At 47.5% G+C, this 18,876-nt stretch overlaps 1 protein-coding gene across 1 annotated transcript in view; it reads left to right on the forward strand.

The window, feature by feature from the left end:
• The window catches only part of LOC136638876 (C-type lectin domain family 4 member M-like), a 53,357-nt gene that overhangs the window by 17,944 nt on the left and 16,537 nt on the right, over window positions 1–18,876 (forward strand). The window contains exons 6-7 of the mRNA XM_066612905.1: window positions 16,726–16,842; window positions 17,803–17,925. Of these exons, the coding sequence (XP_066469002.1) occupies window positions 16,726–16,842; window positions 17,803–17,925 (240 nt within the window). The remainder of the gene's footprint in view (window positions 1–16,725; window positions 16,843–17,802; window positions 17,926–18,876) is intronic.

Below are 18,876 nucleotides of genomic sequence, written 5' to 3' on the forward strand. Positions count from 1 at the left end.
TGAAGAAAGAATTTAGGGCCCAGTCCTATCCAATTTTCCAGCACCGGTGCAGCTGCAATGCAGCCGCAAGGTAAGGGAACAAATGTTCCCATACCTTGAGCAGGTCTCTGTGACTGCTGCCCCACCACAAGATGCAGTGCATGGCACAGCTGCACCAGCACTGGAAAATTGGACAGGATTGGGCCCCTAGTTTTAAGTAAGATTTCAATTTTGATTGAACTGTCTTTTAAGATCTGGAAACTTCCAGTACTGGAAATGAAATATTGATCATAATATAGACAAATCCAAGCATGATTGGTAAAGTGCGTGATTTCTATTTCTTATACTGTATATACTGTATACAGTTTTATTATTGATATTGCATGTATTTTTAATAGCCTGTTGTAAGTGGCTTTGGAGGTCCTTTGGAGAGAAAAGCAAGGCAAATAAAATGACTGACTGGCTAAATACATAAATGCGTGTATCAATAGCCCAGTGATACTTGTAGAACAAGAAAAGCCATTCCCAGTAGGCTGATCAGGAGCAGGCAATTGGGGGAAATATTGAGTTACTTAACCCCTCGTCCTTTCACTTTTCTGCTCCTGATTGACCCCACTGGAAATAACTTTTGCTGTTCTCAAGGAACCCTGGGGCTACCATTACTGGCATTTTAGTCTATCATGGAGCTAAGGCCTAAAGAGCGAATGATTTTTCTTTAGATATAACTTTTTTAAAAAGCAGGTTTTAATGGCATGTTTGGAGCTCCTTCACACTTGTTGGAGTGGGTCTGGGTTTGGCTGGAACAAACACTTGAAGTTGTACTGACAAGGGAGAGGGATGGGCAACTCCAGCATTTGGAGGTGGGAGCTCAGTGGTGTACCGGAGAGGGGCAAGGGGGACGCCAGGCTCGGGGAGGGTGATGCCATGACACTCCTCCCCCATCACTGGTTTTTTTTTTTTCACAATCTTGAACTGCACTGACAGTGGCTGTGCTCCATGACATGGTTCTGTGCTGATCTGAGAGCTGCTGTCTTCTCCTCCCCTTTAAAGAAAGGGCAGACCTCAGGATGGCTGGGGAGCTGGCTAGAAGTGGCACGCACCTCTCATTTTGGAGGAGGCACGCGTCACTTCTAGCTCCGAGGGAACCTTTCACACTGCTGCTAAGCGGCACATAAGGCTCCATCAGAGCTTTTTGATGCCACTAGAAGTAGTGCCCAGGAGGCAAGCGCAGCTTCCAAGAGGTAGGCACCACTCCATCCGTGCCTCTAGAAGTGGCACTTGCCTCTTTGGGCGCTGCCTCTAGCAGTGCGAAAAAGCTCCAATGGAGCCCAGCAGCAACGCGAAAGGCTCCATCAGAGTCTGGGCCACCTTTTTCAAAGGGGGAAAGGAGGAGGTGGCACAGAACTAATTGCAGTGACAATGACCAGGTTGGCGGGAGTGGCAAATGAGGGGGCAATACCTTGTGGAAAAGTCCCAGGGCTACCACTGTGGGAGCTCTTTCTTCTTGTGACTCCCTAGCCTGTAACTTTGGAGATAGGCATTTCCCCTACACACTTAAGGCCCAATCCTAAAGACTACGTGTGGGTTCACTGCACGTTTGCTGGCCCTAGCGCCAGTGCTCCACTGGGCAGTTGCTCAGCAGTCGCATGGAGAGGTAGGTGAGGGTGGGGAGGAGGCGTTTCGGAGTGGGGGAGCCAGAGGGAGGGCGGGGAGAAGGCAGGGAGGTGGTGTGCTGGGGGTAGCGGGGTGAGAGGGAAGTGGGATCGGTGGAGCTTCGCTTCACTGGATCCTGAGCCTCTGTCGGGCTGGCCACCCAACATGGAGGCTCTTCATTCTGTACCAACCTTCATAGAATCAAGTAGCCCCATTGTGGGGCTACTTGCTTTATCCACAGGAAGGGGACGAAAGTTCCCTTCTCCTGAGGAGGTGGCGGCAGCTGCCTGGGGTGTGCTGGATGCAGCTGCAGCCATTTTTGGCGCCACTACAGCCCCGTGCGCCGGGCAGCTCAGAATTGTGCTGTTAAGCACTTATTTGCCACAATAAGTACACATAAACACCAGTGTATTCTGGCTGATGTGTGAATGCATGTCTATGGTGGACTGGGGGTTGTAGGATTGCAGCAGCCATCTCTTCTTCCAGTCTATGCATGTTCATTTGAATGAACACATTTTTATTACTCTTACTGATATTCTGATTGTTTCAATATGTTTTAAACTGCTTTCTGTTGTTGAATAAGGAGATAAATGCATTAAAAATAAAATGAATAAATACTGGGGATTGGGTAGGAATTTTCCATCACCTTAGATTGGTTCTCTCCCTTCACTTGCAGCATATAATAAAGTCTGCTGGTCTGGGCTACTTGAGACTATTTGCTAATATGAGTTAATTTAACAGGATCCAATAGTGTACTAAAACTATTACCATGCATTCCCCAATAAATACAGCCGACAACAGGTATGGGATTAAATGGGCCACTTTATTAACTTACAACAAGCGCAACAAGGCAAAATAGGAAACAATACCCAAACTAAGTGCAGGGTTCTAAATGGGGGAAACGGCCTAGCCGTCTACGTCCCCCAGTCTCATGGGGCGTCCACCCAACTCCAGGCGCAGCTCAATTGTTATTAAGCCCGCCTTTCACTGTCGCCCAAAGAGGGTAAACCAGCCAAACTACTCTGCCTTCAGGTCACCCCTGCAAGGCCCCAAAGTTCAGACCAGGGGCTAGCCAGCCTGCCTCCTCGAGCCGGACAAGCATCCAAAGAGCGGTTCTGGCTCACCCCTGCCCTTGCTGGCTTAGATTGGACGCCGGAGAAGGTCTTCTGTCTACCCACCCCGCACTTCTACCGCCACAAGGGAAGGTCAGCCTCGCGCTTGGCCTTCCCTACACCCAAAAAGAGGGCCAAGCCTTGTTGCAACTCTGAAAGAAAGCGCCCATAACCCATAGGAGAAAGGTGAACCCCATCGCCACGGTAAAGAGCAGGCTCCTCAAAAGCAATGCTGGGATGATGGATAGCCGCTCCACCAAGCTCCGTGACGACCCTGCCCAGGTAAGCGTTGACCCTTTTTCGTGCTACCTCAATTCTTTTTACACAACTCGCCCAGTGCCAAATTCTCCTAGGCAGCATGTCAGACCACAGGATAGTAATCCCGGGAAACTGACAGACTAATGAGTCAAAATCCTTGCGGGCCTGGAGCCTCAAGGACATGGACGTCCTCTGACCCAAGTCGTTTTTGCCCAAGTGCACCACGATTACCTGCGGCAGGGGGTTACCAGCAATGTACTCCAAAATGGCTGGGAAAAATTGGCCCCAACACATACCCCTCTTGGCCAACCAATCAATGTGCACAACATCACCCAGCGCCAGCTGAGAGCTGAAACTGGATGACCTGGCATGCTTCCAGGACCAAAAAACTATGGAGTGTCCGCAGATCAAGACCCTGGCGGGGCAGCTCCTTCGCGGACCTGTGGGAAAAAGAAGCACATCGAGAGATAAGCTCACTGGACAGGCCAAGAGAAAGGAGGAATCCTTCCTCCGCTCTAATACTCACTCCCATGGCCAGTCACGGACAGTGACCTGGTCCACCTTAGCTAACTTACAGGACCCCACCTACCCCCTGCGCCGACACTGGCGCGGCACACGCCCGCTGAGCGCTGCCAACAGAGCCTACGCGGCTCTGACACATCTCGCCAACACTGGCGCGGCACACGCCCTCCGAGCGCTGCCAACAGAGCCTACTCGGCTCTGACACATCTCGCCAACACTGGCGCGGCACACGCCCGCTGAGCGCTGCCAACAGAGCCTACTCGGCTCTGACACATCTCGCCAACACTGGCGTGGCACACGCTCACTGAGTGCTGCCAACAGGGCCTACATGGCTCTGACACATCGTGCCAACCTGGCAGTGCACACATTGTGCCCGCTGGCGTTGCACACAGAGCCCTGGCGGCACCTTTTCGCACTTAGGATTTAAAGGCACCAGAGCGCCATCTACCGATGCGCCTGATGCCCTGGGGGGAAAAACCAATGCTGGCCGCAATGGATGCTGCCCCAATCCTAAATGAATGCTGCCCCAATCCTAAATGGATACTGCCCCAATCCTAAATGAATGCAGCCCAAACAATTCAGGCCGCAGGCCTAATTGAGACTGCGCTCGTTTAATAAATGGCCCGAAACTGGTAAAGGGGAAGGGGTGGGGCGATCCTCGTGGCGGAATAGTGGGCCCACTCCTGCAGGAGCCATTAAGCAGCACTGTTCCCTGACAGATACTGGACAAAGACACCGGCTCGGAGCCTGTTACAACTGAATCCACTGCCCACGCCCTAACTGGTATGTTATGGATAAACTCCCAGACCGTGACACACAGTCCCCCCACTGAAGGACTCTGTCGGGGGGGGCAAACCGTGACCTAACCAAAGCAGCCGTGGGGGCCTGGGATCTGGACACAGCCTGGCCGCAAGGCCAGCAGCCAAAAGCGTTCCCCCTGAAATTGAGAGAGAGCGTCGGCCATGCTATCTTCAAGCCCCGGCTCATGTCTGGCTGATAAAACAGTGGTGACAGCAAGACACTGTTTGACAAAGACTCTAACCAGATTCATAACCCGGGACCCTAGGGCGCTAGTCAACATCCCTATCAGCTTATCTAATTTGTCCCCTGGCAGGCGGTTGGTCTGTGTAACCGAGTCCAAATCGATACCTAAAAGGTGAGCTTGCCAAGGCCCGCTGTCTTCTCGTGTGCCAGGGGGACCTCCAGCTGCTCACACAGCACTGTAAAGTCACCCAGGAGCCGAGTACAGACGCCAGGCCCAGATGGTCCCATAAAAAGTAGTGGGCAGTGGATCGTAACACAGTTCTGAAACGCACAGTCATTCCAATATGTACTGAACGCCTCAAAATCCGAACAGGAAATTGAACACCCCATTGGCAATGCCCTATTGTCTGGCAGAAATCCTGGGGGGGCACTAGAAGCAATCAAAAGGCAGACTGAATATCTGCCTTGGCCATCAAGGCCCCAAGGCCACACTTCTTGAGGCAGGCAACCACCTCGTCTAAAGAAGTGTATCTGACTGAACACCGGTGGGTCGGTATCCCGTCATTTATGGAGGAACCCTCCGGAAAGAACAGGTGGTGAATCAGTCTAAATTGGCCCAGGGCTTTTTTAGGCACCACACCCAGGGGGGGATACCTGCAATTCCTCCACGGAGGAACCGCAAAACGGTCCAGCTACTCTACCCGCTTCTAACTCCTTGGCTATTTTTACCTCGCACCACCTCCTCCATGTCAGTCACTGACCGGAGGTTGCGAGCGAACGTGGGGCTAACTGGAGACAGGGCTAGGATCTCGAAACCAAGCTGAAAACCCTCAAATACTCTGGCTGCAGAACGATCTGTATAGAATTGCAGCCAGTAAACCAAGGAGGGAATCTCAATTGGCGTCGGGCCCTTTGCCAACACCAGTTGAGGGTCCACCACCCGGCTTTTTACCACGGAAGGAGCGGAAACCTTGCCGTGGTCCACTGATCCGTGGACATTTTGCCACGGGATGCCCAGCCCCACACATGGGGCAGCCATGGGAAAACGAACATCCTGGCCTGTTGCATTTGCCAGTGGCATTAAATTGGAAGCAAGCGCGAGGGGATTGAACCCCCTGCGCACCCTCAGGTGACGCAGGCTGCTCGGGTCTGGAACGAGCAATCAAATGCCCGCTATCCGCCCTATCCCCCAACGTTGCCCTAGCCGGCAGGACTAACTGCACCCAGAGTTCCCACTGGGGTATAGTCCAGTCCAAAGATGGGTCCTGTGCGGCTCTGATGCGAAATTGACGGTCATAAGCCATCCAAGCCGCACCAGCATGATCACGCAAAGCGTGATGAATAATGTCCAGATATTTGAATAGTTTCCCCGCCTTTTTGGGGTGCAACTGGACAGTGACCCCAGCATAGACAATGAACCCATTCGGCCAATTGGTCCAATTCTTGTCTATCTTCCTCTGCCTGACGGTTTCCTCGTCACGCACAGGGTCTCCCACTTTGGGGGGGTAGGCTCAGGCTCAATGTGAAGGAGACTGAACATGTCCACAAAGTCACCCCGCCATATCTTCTCCTTGACCGACATGGCGAGGTGAGAGCCCAGAGGGATGGCGATGATGCCATACGAAACCGTAGGCTTCTCCCTCTCCACCACCAATCCCAATGACTCTTCCCCCCAGTCCACATCCTGCTGGTCCAACTCTGTGTCGGCTGTGGCAGGATAATGATCACACTGGGGGGGGGGGTGCCCTGCTGGCCCTGGGACCAGATTTGGGACAGGGATACGTCCGACCCAGGGCCCAGGGGTACTGGGGGTAATTGGGCCCCTGCCAGAAGGAAGGAGGCCCCCAAGGAGACCCGGCTAGGTGCCCAAGGAATGCCTTCCTTGTCTTCCCACACGGACTCTGCATTGTGAGCATAGACAGAGGGTTTATGGATTTGTGCTATTATATCTTTGAGCTAGTTTTATCATAACCTATTTTAACACCAAGAATGCAAAGAGGGAAAGGGCCTAACAGATTTCCCTCCGAATGCAATAAAATGACATTTCTGGCTTCAAAACAAGGGCATTTCCTGAGGAAATGTAAATCTGACATCCTGCACAAGTCAGGTGGGCATGAGCATTTGACTACGCAGGAGGTGAAATAGATCGGAAGTATTGAATCTGGGCATTGGGGATAAGCGCCTGTGTTTCCCACTAATCACTCTAAAATGCTTGGCAACTGTAATCTCAAAGTCTGGGGAATAAGCCTACAACACCCAGAATTCCCAGGCACTCTCCATGGTATAAGCCTACAACACCCAGAACTCCCAGGCATTCTCCATGGTATAAGCCTACAACACCCAGAATTCCCGGGCGTTCCCCGTGGTATAAGCCTACAACACCCAGAATTCCCAGGTGTTCTCCCTGTCCAGCAGTAACCAGGCCTGGCCCTTGCCTAGTAACAAAATGGCCCTGGGCCCTTATGGGCCCCCCCGTGCCATGCGGCCACCCTAAAATGCCTCCGCTGCCCATAAGGCTTGCGGAGCCCGCGGCCTCCTTGCCGGGTGTGCGACTATGCAGGCGAGCCTCAGCCTCCCCCTGCCTCACCTTTCGACGGGCCTTTTCTTTTTGTCTCGCGTCGTAGCAAGCCAAGGCCTGCAACTGTGGCATTTACTTCTCATCATACGATAAGGAGGAAGGGAGGGGAGGGGGGGGCCATGCTAGAGCTGCCTTTTTGGTGGCCTTGCCACCCGACTTCTGGGCTTTCTTCCCCATGTCCACCCCCCAAGTGAAGGAATATCCCCAGTGGGGCCCCCCGCCCCCTGTGCTCTAAGTTTTAACTGGATACGATACGCCTCAGCAGTCCGGAATCTTGGCCTTCCGCGCTGTGTCAGCAGACCGCTGTCACTGGAAGTTGCCCAACTCTGAAAATAAGAGACCCTTTTGGCAGTTGGGGCCCACAAAATGACCGACAGGCTGTATTTAAATAATCAAAATGGCGGAGCACCATGAGGCAGGGCCCAAAATGGCGCCCAGACACGAGGCACCCCCCCAATGGCTGCCAAAATGCACCCCAACAGGCAGGCCCGCCCCAGGAGGAACGTGGGGCGGCCGCCCACCACGGGCGCCTGCCGCCCCACCGGACCCCCCAAATTGCACCCGCAGCCGCGGGGTGCGCAGATCTGCGAAGCGCTGCAGCCCCGCGGCCGGCAGAGCGCGCAGCGGGCCGCCCCCTACCGCTGCCGCTCGGACAGAGCGCACAGCGGGCCGCCCCCTTCGATAGCACCCTGCAGAGCGCGCAGCGGGTCACCCCCCCTGACGCCGTCTGCAGAGCGCGCAGCGGGATGCCCCCTCAAGCTCTCACGGGGCCGCTCCGACGCTGAGCCCCGGAGCTAAAGTCGCAGAGCGCGCAGCTCAAGAGAGGCTACCCACTGCCCGAAGTGACGGGAGCCTGCAAGCGCGGATCTCCGCGCCTCAAGCCCCGTCGTGGGGCAGCCTCTCTCCGCTCCTGGATAAGCGACCTGCTCGGTCGCTTCCAGGAACGGAACTGAGCTGGGTCTAGCGCCTGCGCGCTAGATCAGGCTCAGTTGTCCCGCCCCCCAAGGCCAGCCAGCCAATCAGCTGGCAGCAAAGCCCTGCTGCCGGCTGATAGGGGGTTTAGCCTGGCAATCAGCACTAGCGTGCCCATACGGGCACGCTAGCTGCCTTTTTCATGTGCAGAAACCTCTTTCTGCAGTGTTTAAGTCAGACATCTTCTGGTGCAACAAGGTCAACAAGAGTCATCCTGAGTAAAAATGCATAATTAGAAGTTCATAGCAAAAGACCCATCAGATATGGAAGATCCATCAGACATACCTTTCCTTTTGGGCTCCATGCATTTTTTTGTTTTCTGGTTTTTTAGCCATAACTTTTGATAAAATGGAGATATTTCACTCCGGTTTTTTCATTGCACTCTTCTGTAAGTTCCACAACCAATGGTATATAGCATGATGGTATTATTCCTAACTACCGCAATTTTGATTACTTGTGGTGTCACCCCCCCCCCAGGCTGGTACCCCCAGACCCCCCCACTCTCTGCTAACTATGCTACTGCATAACATAATGCTCAGGCAGCTTAACCTCACAAACACAAAAGATAAATGTGAGAAGCAGAGATATGAGAAAACTTGTCACGAAAACACTGTTGTTCACAACTTGTACCGACTTGAGTCAGGCGCGTCAAAATCTTGGGCACTGACTGACTTGGGGTTTTTATCCTGAAAATGAAAAGATTCAAATAGACTTGAGTCAAGACTCACTTTTTTGTGTGCTTGCTTGCTCGCTCTTCCCTGCTTCTGCCACTTGACTTACTTTTCAAAAAGACTCAGGCTTGAGTCAAAATGACTTGAAAAACAGCCCTGGACAAGGCGTGATGGCTGCCCATTATGACTCGTGGGCGACTTGAGTCAAGGGGCAGCAAAGACTCAGTACTCAACTTGAGTTTTGATACTGTGACTCCAGCACATCCCTGCGGAGAAGTTTTTTCAGTCTGGTTTGGTTGATGTTTCCAATCCAAGCTCTTGATGGAGATTGTGAGCAAGTTTGGCAAGCCGTGATCTTCTCAAGGCAAGATCTGTGGGCACACGCAGGTACTGCATTCAGATAATCTGATCACAGAGAACTCGCAACACACGTCAAAAAGAACTCTTCTCCACCATAGATCTTTACCTCTTTCTACATCTCTTGGAAACCTCAACATGAACAGGACCACTCTGTAAGAAAGAACACCTCAGTCTTTACCTTGTGTGGAAAATGTATTCAGACCAATTATTTATAACTGTACAGAAACACCAAATGATTGAATAACCAGGCAATGGATAAAAAAAAGTTTTTTTTATATTGTACAAAAATTCATAAACATGTATATTTCTAATTAATGTTCATGTTCTATGAATATTAATTATATTAGGAGAGGTTTGCAGGCTTTTAGGTTTGAGGAAACCTCTGGCCTGGGACAATACGCTGCGAGTAAGAGGATTACACAATTTTCTGCTATATTCTCCCCTCATTTTCCAGCCTCCCTGGCCCCTTTCTCTCCTCAGATGCATGCCAGCTACACAACTGGCGCAAGTCTGAGGAAACCCACCACAGAATGGGAGCTTATAGAGGGGTAAGGGGATTTAAATATCCTTTCTCATCTAAAGCCTCCCAATCTGCACCTCCCCACTATATGCAGGAGTGGGGGGAGATAGAATTGGGCCCTTAATATCACTTATTTGTTGGTGAACACAAGCACAGTGATACAATCTGGAGGGCAAAAAGGAGATATGTTAGTTGCCTATCCAATGAATTAGGCAATCCATGTATCAGTCCTAGTGATTGCATCGCACCCACACCCACATGCATGTATGTATGGATACAACTGCAGTCTGGGACTGTGGCCCCAGACAAGCTCATCTGAATATCTGTGGGGCTACCTATGGTTGTAGGTGTCAGTATGGGGATTGCAGTACCCCCTTCCCCCAGGTTAACTGGCCTTCTTACTGTGCTTTAGACTACACTGCCTTTACTTGTGGTTTTCAGTGGCATTTGAAAAAAAAATCCATTCCCTCAACATGCTCTCTCCTTCATTTGTATCTGCAGGAAATTATGTAATTCCACTGGCATCAGCACCTCCCATTTCTCTTGCGACACCTGTCACTCTGGTTATTCCCACAGTCCATCAAGTTTGTTTGTACTCCCAGCACCCACCAGGTTTATGATACTCCCTGATGAGGGATGATAATATCTACTAGAGAAGACGTAAGCAACCAATTTCTGCAAGTGCTATATCCCTTTCTAGAGTGCTGAGAATTGTGGTGGTTTCTTGTCATATGAGGAAGTGGTAAATGGGATGGTTGGTGGAAAACCATATTTTTTTAGTGTCTCCAGATCAGAACTATAGTGGCAGTATGGAAGTGAAAAAAGAAGGTGCCTCAGACCAAAACAGAAGCCGAATGTTTGATTTTTGGATGGCGAAGGGAGTGTTGCCAATTTGTTCAGCCATTATTGAAAACGAATTCAAAAAGACCCGGTGCTGCAAGGTTGGATGGCATTGGGCCCTAGACATATTTACCATGTCCATCTAGGTTGATGCTGGTGATGTGGTTCTTGGTATAGATAAAAAGCAAATTTTCTGGAATTGTTCAGAAATCTTACAGAAAGAAGTTTTAAATGTAATATGAATGGAGGGTATAATTTAAGTTTCAATCTTAATACTGTGTCTTTTCACTATATTAAGGATTTACTATTAAAAAATGATTTGGAATTTACTACTTATTTACCAAGAGTAGGGCCAGCCATCATCAGATCCTTCCACAAGGACATGAAAATAGAATGTGCCTCGGACCAAAACAGAAGCTGAATGTTTGATGATTTTTGGATGGCGAAGGGAGTGTTGCCAAAATGGTTTCAGCCATTATTGAAAACAAATTCAAAAAGACTCTGTTTTAAAACCAAGTAGGAAAACAAGATATTGGAGAGAACACATGTTGTTGAACAGATTCATCTTTGGGAAAATATCTAGCAACAGTTAGTAGTACAAAACTGGTGATAATGGGGACCCTCAATTATCAGAACATACTTTGGAACATACTTTGGACAGAACATACTTTGGAAATAATGAACATGGTCTGCTTCTTTAAAAATTAGTCATATATGCTTTGCACATGTGCATGTGTTTTGTCATAAATGCATTTGGATTTAGCTGATTTTCAGCATTAACAGACACCCTTTCCCCCCATTAGTCTGTTAAATCAAGGGTTCACCATGCTTGGCATCAAAGAGATTAAACATATTTACAATGTCCATCCAGGTGGATGCTGATGATGTGGCTCTAGTGCATAGATACAGTGCACATTTTCTGGAATTGTTCAGAAATCTAAGACATTTGGAAAGAAGCCTTAAATGTAATGTGAGTTATACTAGGGTATGATTTAAGTTTCAATCTTAATACTTAATCTCAGTCTTAATAATTTAAATGTCAATCTTGGGAACTTGACTCAGATGACTCAGACTTGAGTCGTGAAAATGCATGTTTTGTGCTGACGTGGACCCCTTGTCTCAGCACCCAACCCCACCCATGCAGACCCAAGTGTGCCTGTGTCTGGGTATGCTTGCTTACTGTTACTGCCTCCACAGAGAACAAGACTTCCTAGGTAAGGAACTTATCCCAGGATATTTCAGGGGTTCCTCCTTTAGCTCCTGAGCCCCCTTTTTGACCCAGGACCGCCTTTACCCCCCTCTCATGGGCCCTGGAATTTTTAATGTGTAAATGTGTGACTTGGTACAATGCAGGTACAATAAAATGCAGATATTTTGTTACAAGATACAGATATTACTGGAACTGTATTTGTGGAGAGGAAATCTAAAATGTGAAAACTGAGAAAAGACTGCAGAGATGCATTTGATTGATTAAGACACAAAGTGAGATTATCCATTTCCTCCCAGGATATGTGACTGGGTGTGGGGGGGGGGCAGGGGGGGACTGCATAAGCAAAAGAGTTTAAGGCTTGATCAGAATTGGCCTTTTTTTTTTTTTTGAAACATAGCCTGTACGCCAACGTTATAGTGTCTTTACTATCCATTTTGTACAGAGAGGTTTCTGGAAAACAGTTCATCTCGTGCACTGGCATCCACTGATGATGGCATATGAACTTGTGATAACGTTGCTTAGTGTCAGAGTCTATATTGTCCTTTATTAAAGTTTGGGAACATAACATCACCAGGAATAGAAAAGAAAAGAAATAAAAGGCTGGGGTAGAGCACCCCCTGTATCATCTTCCCTTAAAACCATCTAAGCTCGTGGCCATCACCTCAACTTGCAGCAGTGAATTCCACAAATTAATTACGTGATTATGTGACATTATTTATGTGTTGCAAAAAGAAATATTTTCTATTCTTTCCTGTCTCATGGTCAAGCAGACCCTGGTTTCACCTTCTGATACATTAAGTATAATCTTCCCATGTTCCCTGACACAACTGTAGCATCTAGAGACAGATCTAGATCTGGGGGGAGGGAGCAGAGCAATTAGTGGAAGGACACTATTCCTATGGCAAAATCTACCACCCGGCTATACAGGAGCAGAGGCTGGTTAAGGCTTCAAAAGAAATATTTTACTCTCCGTTTGCAGGATTACATGTCTTCTGAGTGTCCAGAGGTTCCTGCTACCTGTGGAACAAAGAACCCCAGAGCTATTCTCTTTGTATGGGTGCACTGGGGAGGAGGCAGCCTGCCATCCTCTTGCTTTGAAGGTGTGGAAGAGAGTGTGTGTGGAGAAGGGGCAGGAAGGAAATAATATTAAGGATCACCAGTGGTGTAGCTAAAGGGGGTGCAAAGCACTAAGTTTTGCAGAGAGCCTTACTGTGGCATGCAAGCAGCCCCATGGCCATCTGCAGTGAGTCACTAAAAAAGAAAAAGAAAAAGCACTTGATGTTTGCCTTGTTCTGACAAACACAAGTGGAAACACAGTGGTTTCCATAAGTATCCAGCAGCAGCAATGAACAAGTATGTATAGTTAACTTATCATAAGTTAGCTATACATACTTGTTCATTGCTGCTGCTGGATCTTCAGATAAGCATTATCTCCCAATCAAGCCTCTATCAGTATTTGAATGTGGTTACTCAGAGTAGACTCACTAAAAGGAGGAACTGAAACAAACAGCTCATTAAGCAAGTGAGTATAATGAAGGGACATAAGAGTGAGTGGAGCTGGAATGGTAGAACACATAATTCCTCATTAAAATTCACCCAACCCAGAGGAATGAGCCACGAGAGGTCATGTAGAAACCAGCTGGCACTTCCTCCACTGCCAACTGCAGAATTAAAGCAGACAGGTAAGGACAGAATGATCTGGATTGGGGAATGGGGATCATAGAAGTAGAATCGTATGGGCTGTGCAGAGATATTACACATGGAACATCTGAACTCTCCTCCTTAGAATGAATGAAAGAATCCTTGAACAATAGCTATGTCATACCATGAGTTAAAATGTTCTGCAGCACTTTAGCACACTGACAGTATCTAGTGGGGTACCAACAAAGAGTTTTGCGACACCTTAAAGACAAACAAACCAACCGTAAATATGTTTATTGTGACAGTATATTGTCTTCATATGATAGAGCCTTCTTTTGCAGATCTATTTGATTTTATTCTTACTTAACTGATCTTTACTGTACTGGAAACATCAAGCGCTGGAAATGAAGTATTGGACCATGGTATAGAGTGGCCCAATTTGCAGATTGCATATACTGGTAGCCCAATTGTTCCTGCAGAACAGGAAAATCCATCTTCAGTAGGGTGAAACAGTGCAATAGTTGAGCAAAGTGATAACTTAAATGTGTTTTGTCATAAATGCATTTGGATTTAGCTGATTTTCAGCATTAACAGACATCCTTCCCTCCCTCCCTTAAATCCAAGGGTTGACTAAATTTGACACCAAAAAGATTAGGTGTGCAGACCAAACTGTACCCACAGTCAGCGCAAATCCTTTGCGTGTGCCTGTGAGGGTCGCAAACATGCCATGAAACATGCTTGCACCTCTGTGCAAGTTGGCTGCGCTGGCATAGGGATGTACACCAGCCTACAAAGACCACATCCAGCCTCTGTGCAATGGGACATGTTAGGTCTGTGCCGTCTGAGCTCGGCTGGTGTGGGGTGTGGGGAGGGTGGGGAGGAGGCATTTCAGCGTGGGGTAGGGACAGCAGTCCTCTGGGTAGGTGGACTGGGAGCAGGAGGCAGATCCTAGCCCTATTCCTATACAGCACGGAGCAGCTCCTGGCAGCTCCATTCTGCTCAGAGCCTGCGTCACCTCTTCAGGCGGTGCAGATTTGAGTAGACCCATTGGGGCTGCTACGGCTCTCCTCAGGGTAAGGAGACCGATTGGGGCTGTTATGGCTCTCCTCGGGGTAAAGGAAATTATTTCCCCTTGCCTTGGACTGAGCCTCAGCCAGCCCCAAACCTATGCTGGATACAGTGCAAGCCTCCTGGCCTTCCTGTTCAGCGCAAGTTAGGATTGTGCGGTAAGGACCCAATCCTATCCAACTTTTCAGCACTGGTGAAGCAGTGCCAATGAGGTGTGCACTGCATCTTGTAGTGGGGGAGTGGTCATGGAGGCCTCCTCAAGTTAAGGGAGCATTTGTTCCATTACCTCACAACTGCATTGCAGCTGCATCAGTGCTGCAAAGTTGGATAGAACTGATCCCTAAACGTATTTACAATGTCTATCCAGGTGGATGCTGGTGATGCGGCTCTTCGCATAGACACAATGCATATTTTCTAGAATTGTTCAGGCATCTCAGATTTGGGGCAAGAAGCTTTAAATGTAATAAGATTTGAGGGTATGATTTAAGTTCCAGTCTTAATACTGTGTCGTTTCACTATATTAAGCTTTCACTTTTTACTTTATTAAAAAATGATTTGGAATTTACTATTTATTTACCGACAGTAGGGCCAGCCAAAGCTACTGGGCTGCATGAAGTGTCACTTGCCTCTATATCCCATGCACCAGGGAAGGGGTTCAGCCTTCAGGGGTTCAGTTTCTCCTTCAGCCTTCAGGGGTTCAGGGGTTCAGTTTCTCTGTTCAGCCTCTTTAAATGAAGCAGGAAATGCAGAGCACAGTGGGAGCAATCTCAGCGCATGCTACATGTTTCTGCTTTGTTTAAAGAACCCCTTCAGAGGAGGGGGCAGGTAAGGAGGCTCTATCAGTAGCAGAGTGGAGGGGTTATCAGGCACCTGCTTGCCTCCCTCCCTCCAATCTGCCAGTCAATGCAAATGACGTCACTTGATGGCATGATGGACAAGCCAGCTATGACTGACAGCTGTTAGGGTAGTAAATGGCAACCTATGGGAAGATACCTGACCTTCCACAGATGACAGACTGATAGTAGTAAATATGGTATAAATGCAGACCTCTCAAATCCTCTGTGGAAGCCATTGAGCGGCAAATAATCTCAGGCCAGGTCTGGTCAGATTTTACCCTCAAAGGACAGTCTCTGATGATGCACTCACTCAGGATGGGATCCTCCTTTCCATTTGAAACAAAGTCCCAGGCTACAATTCAGTGCACCATTATTTAAGAACAACCCCCATGGAAAGCAGTGGGTCTGCTTCTGAGTAAAAAGTGTTGCAAATATCTCATCTCTCTGCTGTAAATTGAATTGCACACTTTCAGTTATGTGTTATGGGTTGTATATTGTATGTAGAGCTTCTGGCTTAACACACCAGACACCTTAAAGGTAGATTTGATTCATGGTTCTCCTGCAGGGGTTCCCAACCTTTTTCACTTGCATATCCCTTGGCAGCCCATTTCCATAAATTGTACCCTTCATATTAGCAAAATGTTTGTAATTAATACAAGCCCACATCTCCTCTATATGAAAACCCAGACTTCATGTATTCATCACATACTTGCTCTTTTCATCTGTTTGAAGAACAGAAGACTCTGCCTTTGCACTGTTTTGCACCAGAAGTGTCCTGAGAAATTCTGGGTGATTGATCACTTTCCATACTATGTTTCAGCTTTTTTACTGTGATGGTTTTCAATCACTGGTTCATACATGTATTGATTACCAAAAATTAGCTATTGGTGGGGCTTTCACAGCCAACTGGCTACCTCCCTTCCTCACTTGCTGGTCCTTGCAAGGCATTCTGGAGCATGACCTGCCTTTTTCTGCCATTATTCCATTCTTTTTCCAAGTACCCCTAAAAGTCCTGTTGAGTGTCCCTGGGAGTACATGAATACCAGGTTGGGAACCACTGTTTTACTGGTATGTTGTTTACAGTGCACTTACTCTGATAGTGTTTACAAAAAGGTGGTGAAGACCAGAATTTAAAAAGAATAAAAATGTATCTTATGGTCTTTTACTATGTTTTTAATAAATTAGAGACTACAGTTGTTCGGTAACAATTAGTGGTAGGTTATTTTTCAGGATCTGGCCTTGGGTAAAATCAGAGAAAACTATAGTCAGACACCCCCTAAGTTTAACCACCGACTTATCCGAGGGTCATAGAAAAATCCATGACTGTTGGCTCAAAACCTGCCCTCGTCTTATCTGTGGGGTCAACTTATAGGTGAGTATCTGCAGTATATAGAACTCAATTATCCTTCAACTTTTACCCAATGAGGTTTGACTCAGGAAAACTTTGCAACATTCCATTTGTACAAGTGGGTCTATTTTAATTAACAAGGCATAGTTAACACTTTGTTTATCTCTGTTTAGATTCATCTAGTGATTCTGATTATGAGAAGGATTATGGCGGTGGTGATGTGACTTCTGTGCTTTCTGAAGCTGAAAAGGTGCCATCAGCTGTGAAACAGAGAAGAGATGTTGAGAATGGTGAAGTGATTACCACATAATTCATTCTCAAATATGTTTGAAATAACACATCAGCAAGATGGGCAGAATGGGGTGGGGACTGGGGCCTCAAGAGGGCATGGTGGGCAGGAGGTCTGTTCTAGAGGGTAGAGCTGCTGTTAATGCCTGAAGATAACATATGGAGGTTGCCAGTTTGAGATCCCCAGAAGCTTCCATGAACCGAGAGAAACTTTTCCACAGCTTCCTCCTGCTCTTTGGTGTAAGCAAAGAAGTTGTCATGGCTGCCCCTTAGTGATTGAAAAGGAGCTGTTTGTCAGCCAGCATGGGAGGCAACCACAGCCAGAAGTGATACCAAACTGTTGAAAGAATAATCTGGAATGTTGTTCTGTTCTTGACAGATAGGGCTTATCTGTTATTGTAAAAACCTCCTCAGGGGTTTAGAGAAAGCCTGCCTATGTGAACCACCTTGTATTAAATTCAAAGGAGTAATCCAATGACCAAGAAAGGTGGTATATAAATACTGGTTTTTATTATTATTGTGGGAGCAAGTGGCTATCAGTGGTGATATCTTTAGTGATGCCATTTGGTCCCAACATGCCCCCATGCCTACTACTCTAAGTAGACCCATGGGAGCACCTGTGGGAGCCGTGTAAGGTAAGTAAAAGGAATGTTTGTTACTTTTCTACCCCCTACAGGATGTAGCGGAGTCTCTGTCAGCTTTGCTTTGCCCTTTGCCCAGCCTCTAGTTAGAACGTTACCCTCAATTAGTATGTGGCAATTTGTGTGTAAATTCAAATATTTTTAAGAACCATTTCTTGTTTATTTACTTGCTATATTATCATGTAATGCTGATTAAGAAGAAATTATAATGTACTGTGTAAATCCAAAAAAGAGGAAAAAACCTTTTCTACAATGACCCATTTGTACAAATGACCCTGTTGTAATTAATAAGGCTGAATTAACCATTTAATCTCTGCTTAGATCTACCCAGTGATTTTGATTATGAGAATGATTATGACAATGATGACGTGACTTCAGTGTTTTCTGGAACTGAAAAGGTGCCCTCAACTGTCGAACAGAGAAGAGACATCGAAAAAGAGAATGGTGAGGAGATGGAATGTGTTTGAAATAACATATCCACAAGGATATCTCCCTCATTGTCACAAAATGTTACTGTGAAGTTATTCTCTGTATCTTATACACCTGGTTTTCATTGTATCACAATGGAGGTACAGAAATGATGGGAAATGAACTTCTTTACCACGTTCTGGTTTACTAAGTGTAAGAGGAAAACATAGTACTGTCTTCTATCACTTGGATTTTTAAGGTTACAGTTGTTTTCCTGGAAGAAAAAAGCACTGGAGCACAATGGAACTTAGTTTTGAGTAAGCATGCATAAGAGAGCACTGTATAATCAGGAGTAGCTGGAAGACCAGGCTTACAGTATCCATAGCTTCTCAGTAAGCCCCATTGAGGTCTAAAGGGCTTCTACCCAGATAAGTGTTATAGAACTGCAGCCTCTGACCAGGATTATCACATTGGGGGTTTTCAGCAAAGAGTCTTCCAATGATGGATTAGTTATGGGAGACCTGGAAGTTTGGAGGGGAAAAGAGGGTTCTGTTGCTCTCTGGTATGTGCCTACTGCCAGCTCTGACTGTTGTAAACGTGCTGCAACTTTTACGCTGCTAAGCGGTGTTACCTGGGCAGACCCCAGCATTAGTCTTGACACCCACAGGATGCAGTGATCACCATTTTGGTGCTGCTGCTCCTCTGGGTGCCTCCAGGTTCAGGACTGGGCTGTCAGGGAGGTGAAGTTCAAGATCTAACTGTGTGTTCATAAGGGATGAATGAAACTAGTCAACACGTACTGCTGAAATAGATGTTAATTTGAAAGAAAGTTTCTTTAAAACTATTTAAAGGCAGCACTTGGGGCCAAATCCTATCCAGTTTTTCAGTGCTGGTGCAGCTGTGCCAATGAGCCGTGTGCTCTACCCTGCAGTGGGGAGGTAGTCACAGAGGCCTCCTCAAGGTATGGGAACATTTATTCTCTTACCT

Source organism: Tiliqua scincoides, chromosome 2, assembly GCF_035046505.1.
Source record: "Tiliqua scincoides isolate rTilSci1 chromosome 2, rTilSci1.hap2, whole genome shotgun sequence".
Taxonomy (NCBI): Eukaryota; Metazoa; Chordata; class Lepidosauria; order Squamata; family Scincidae; genus Tiliqua; species Tiliqua scincoides.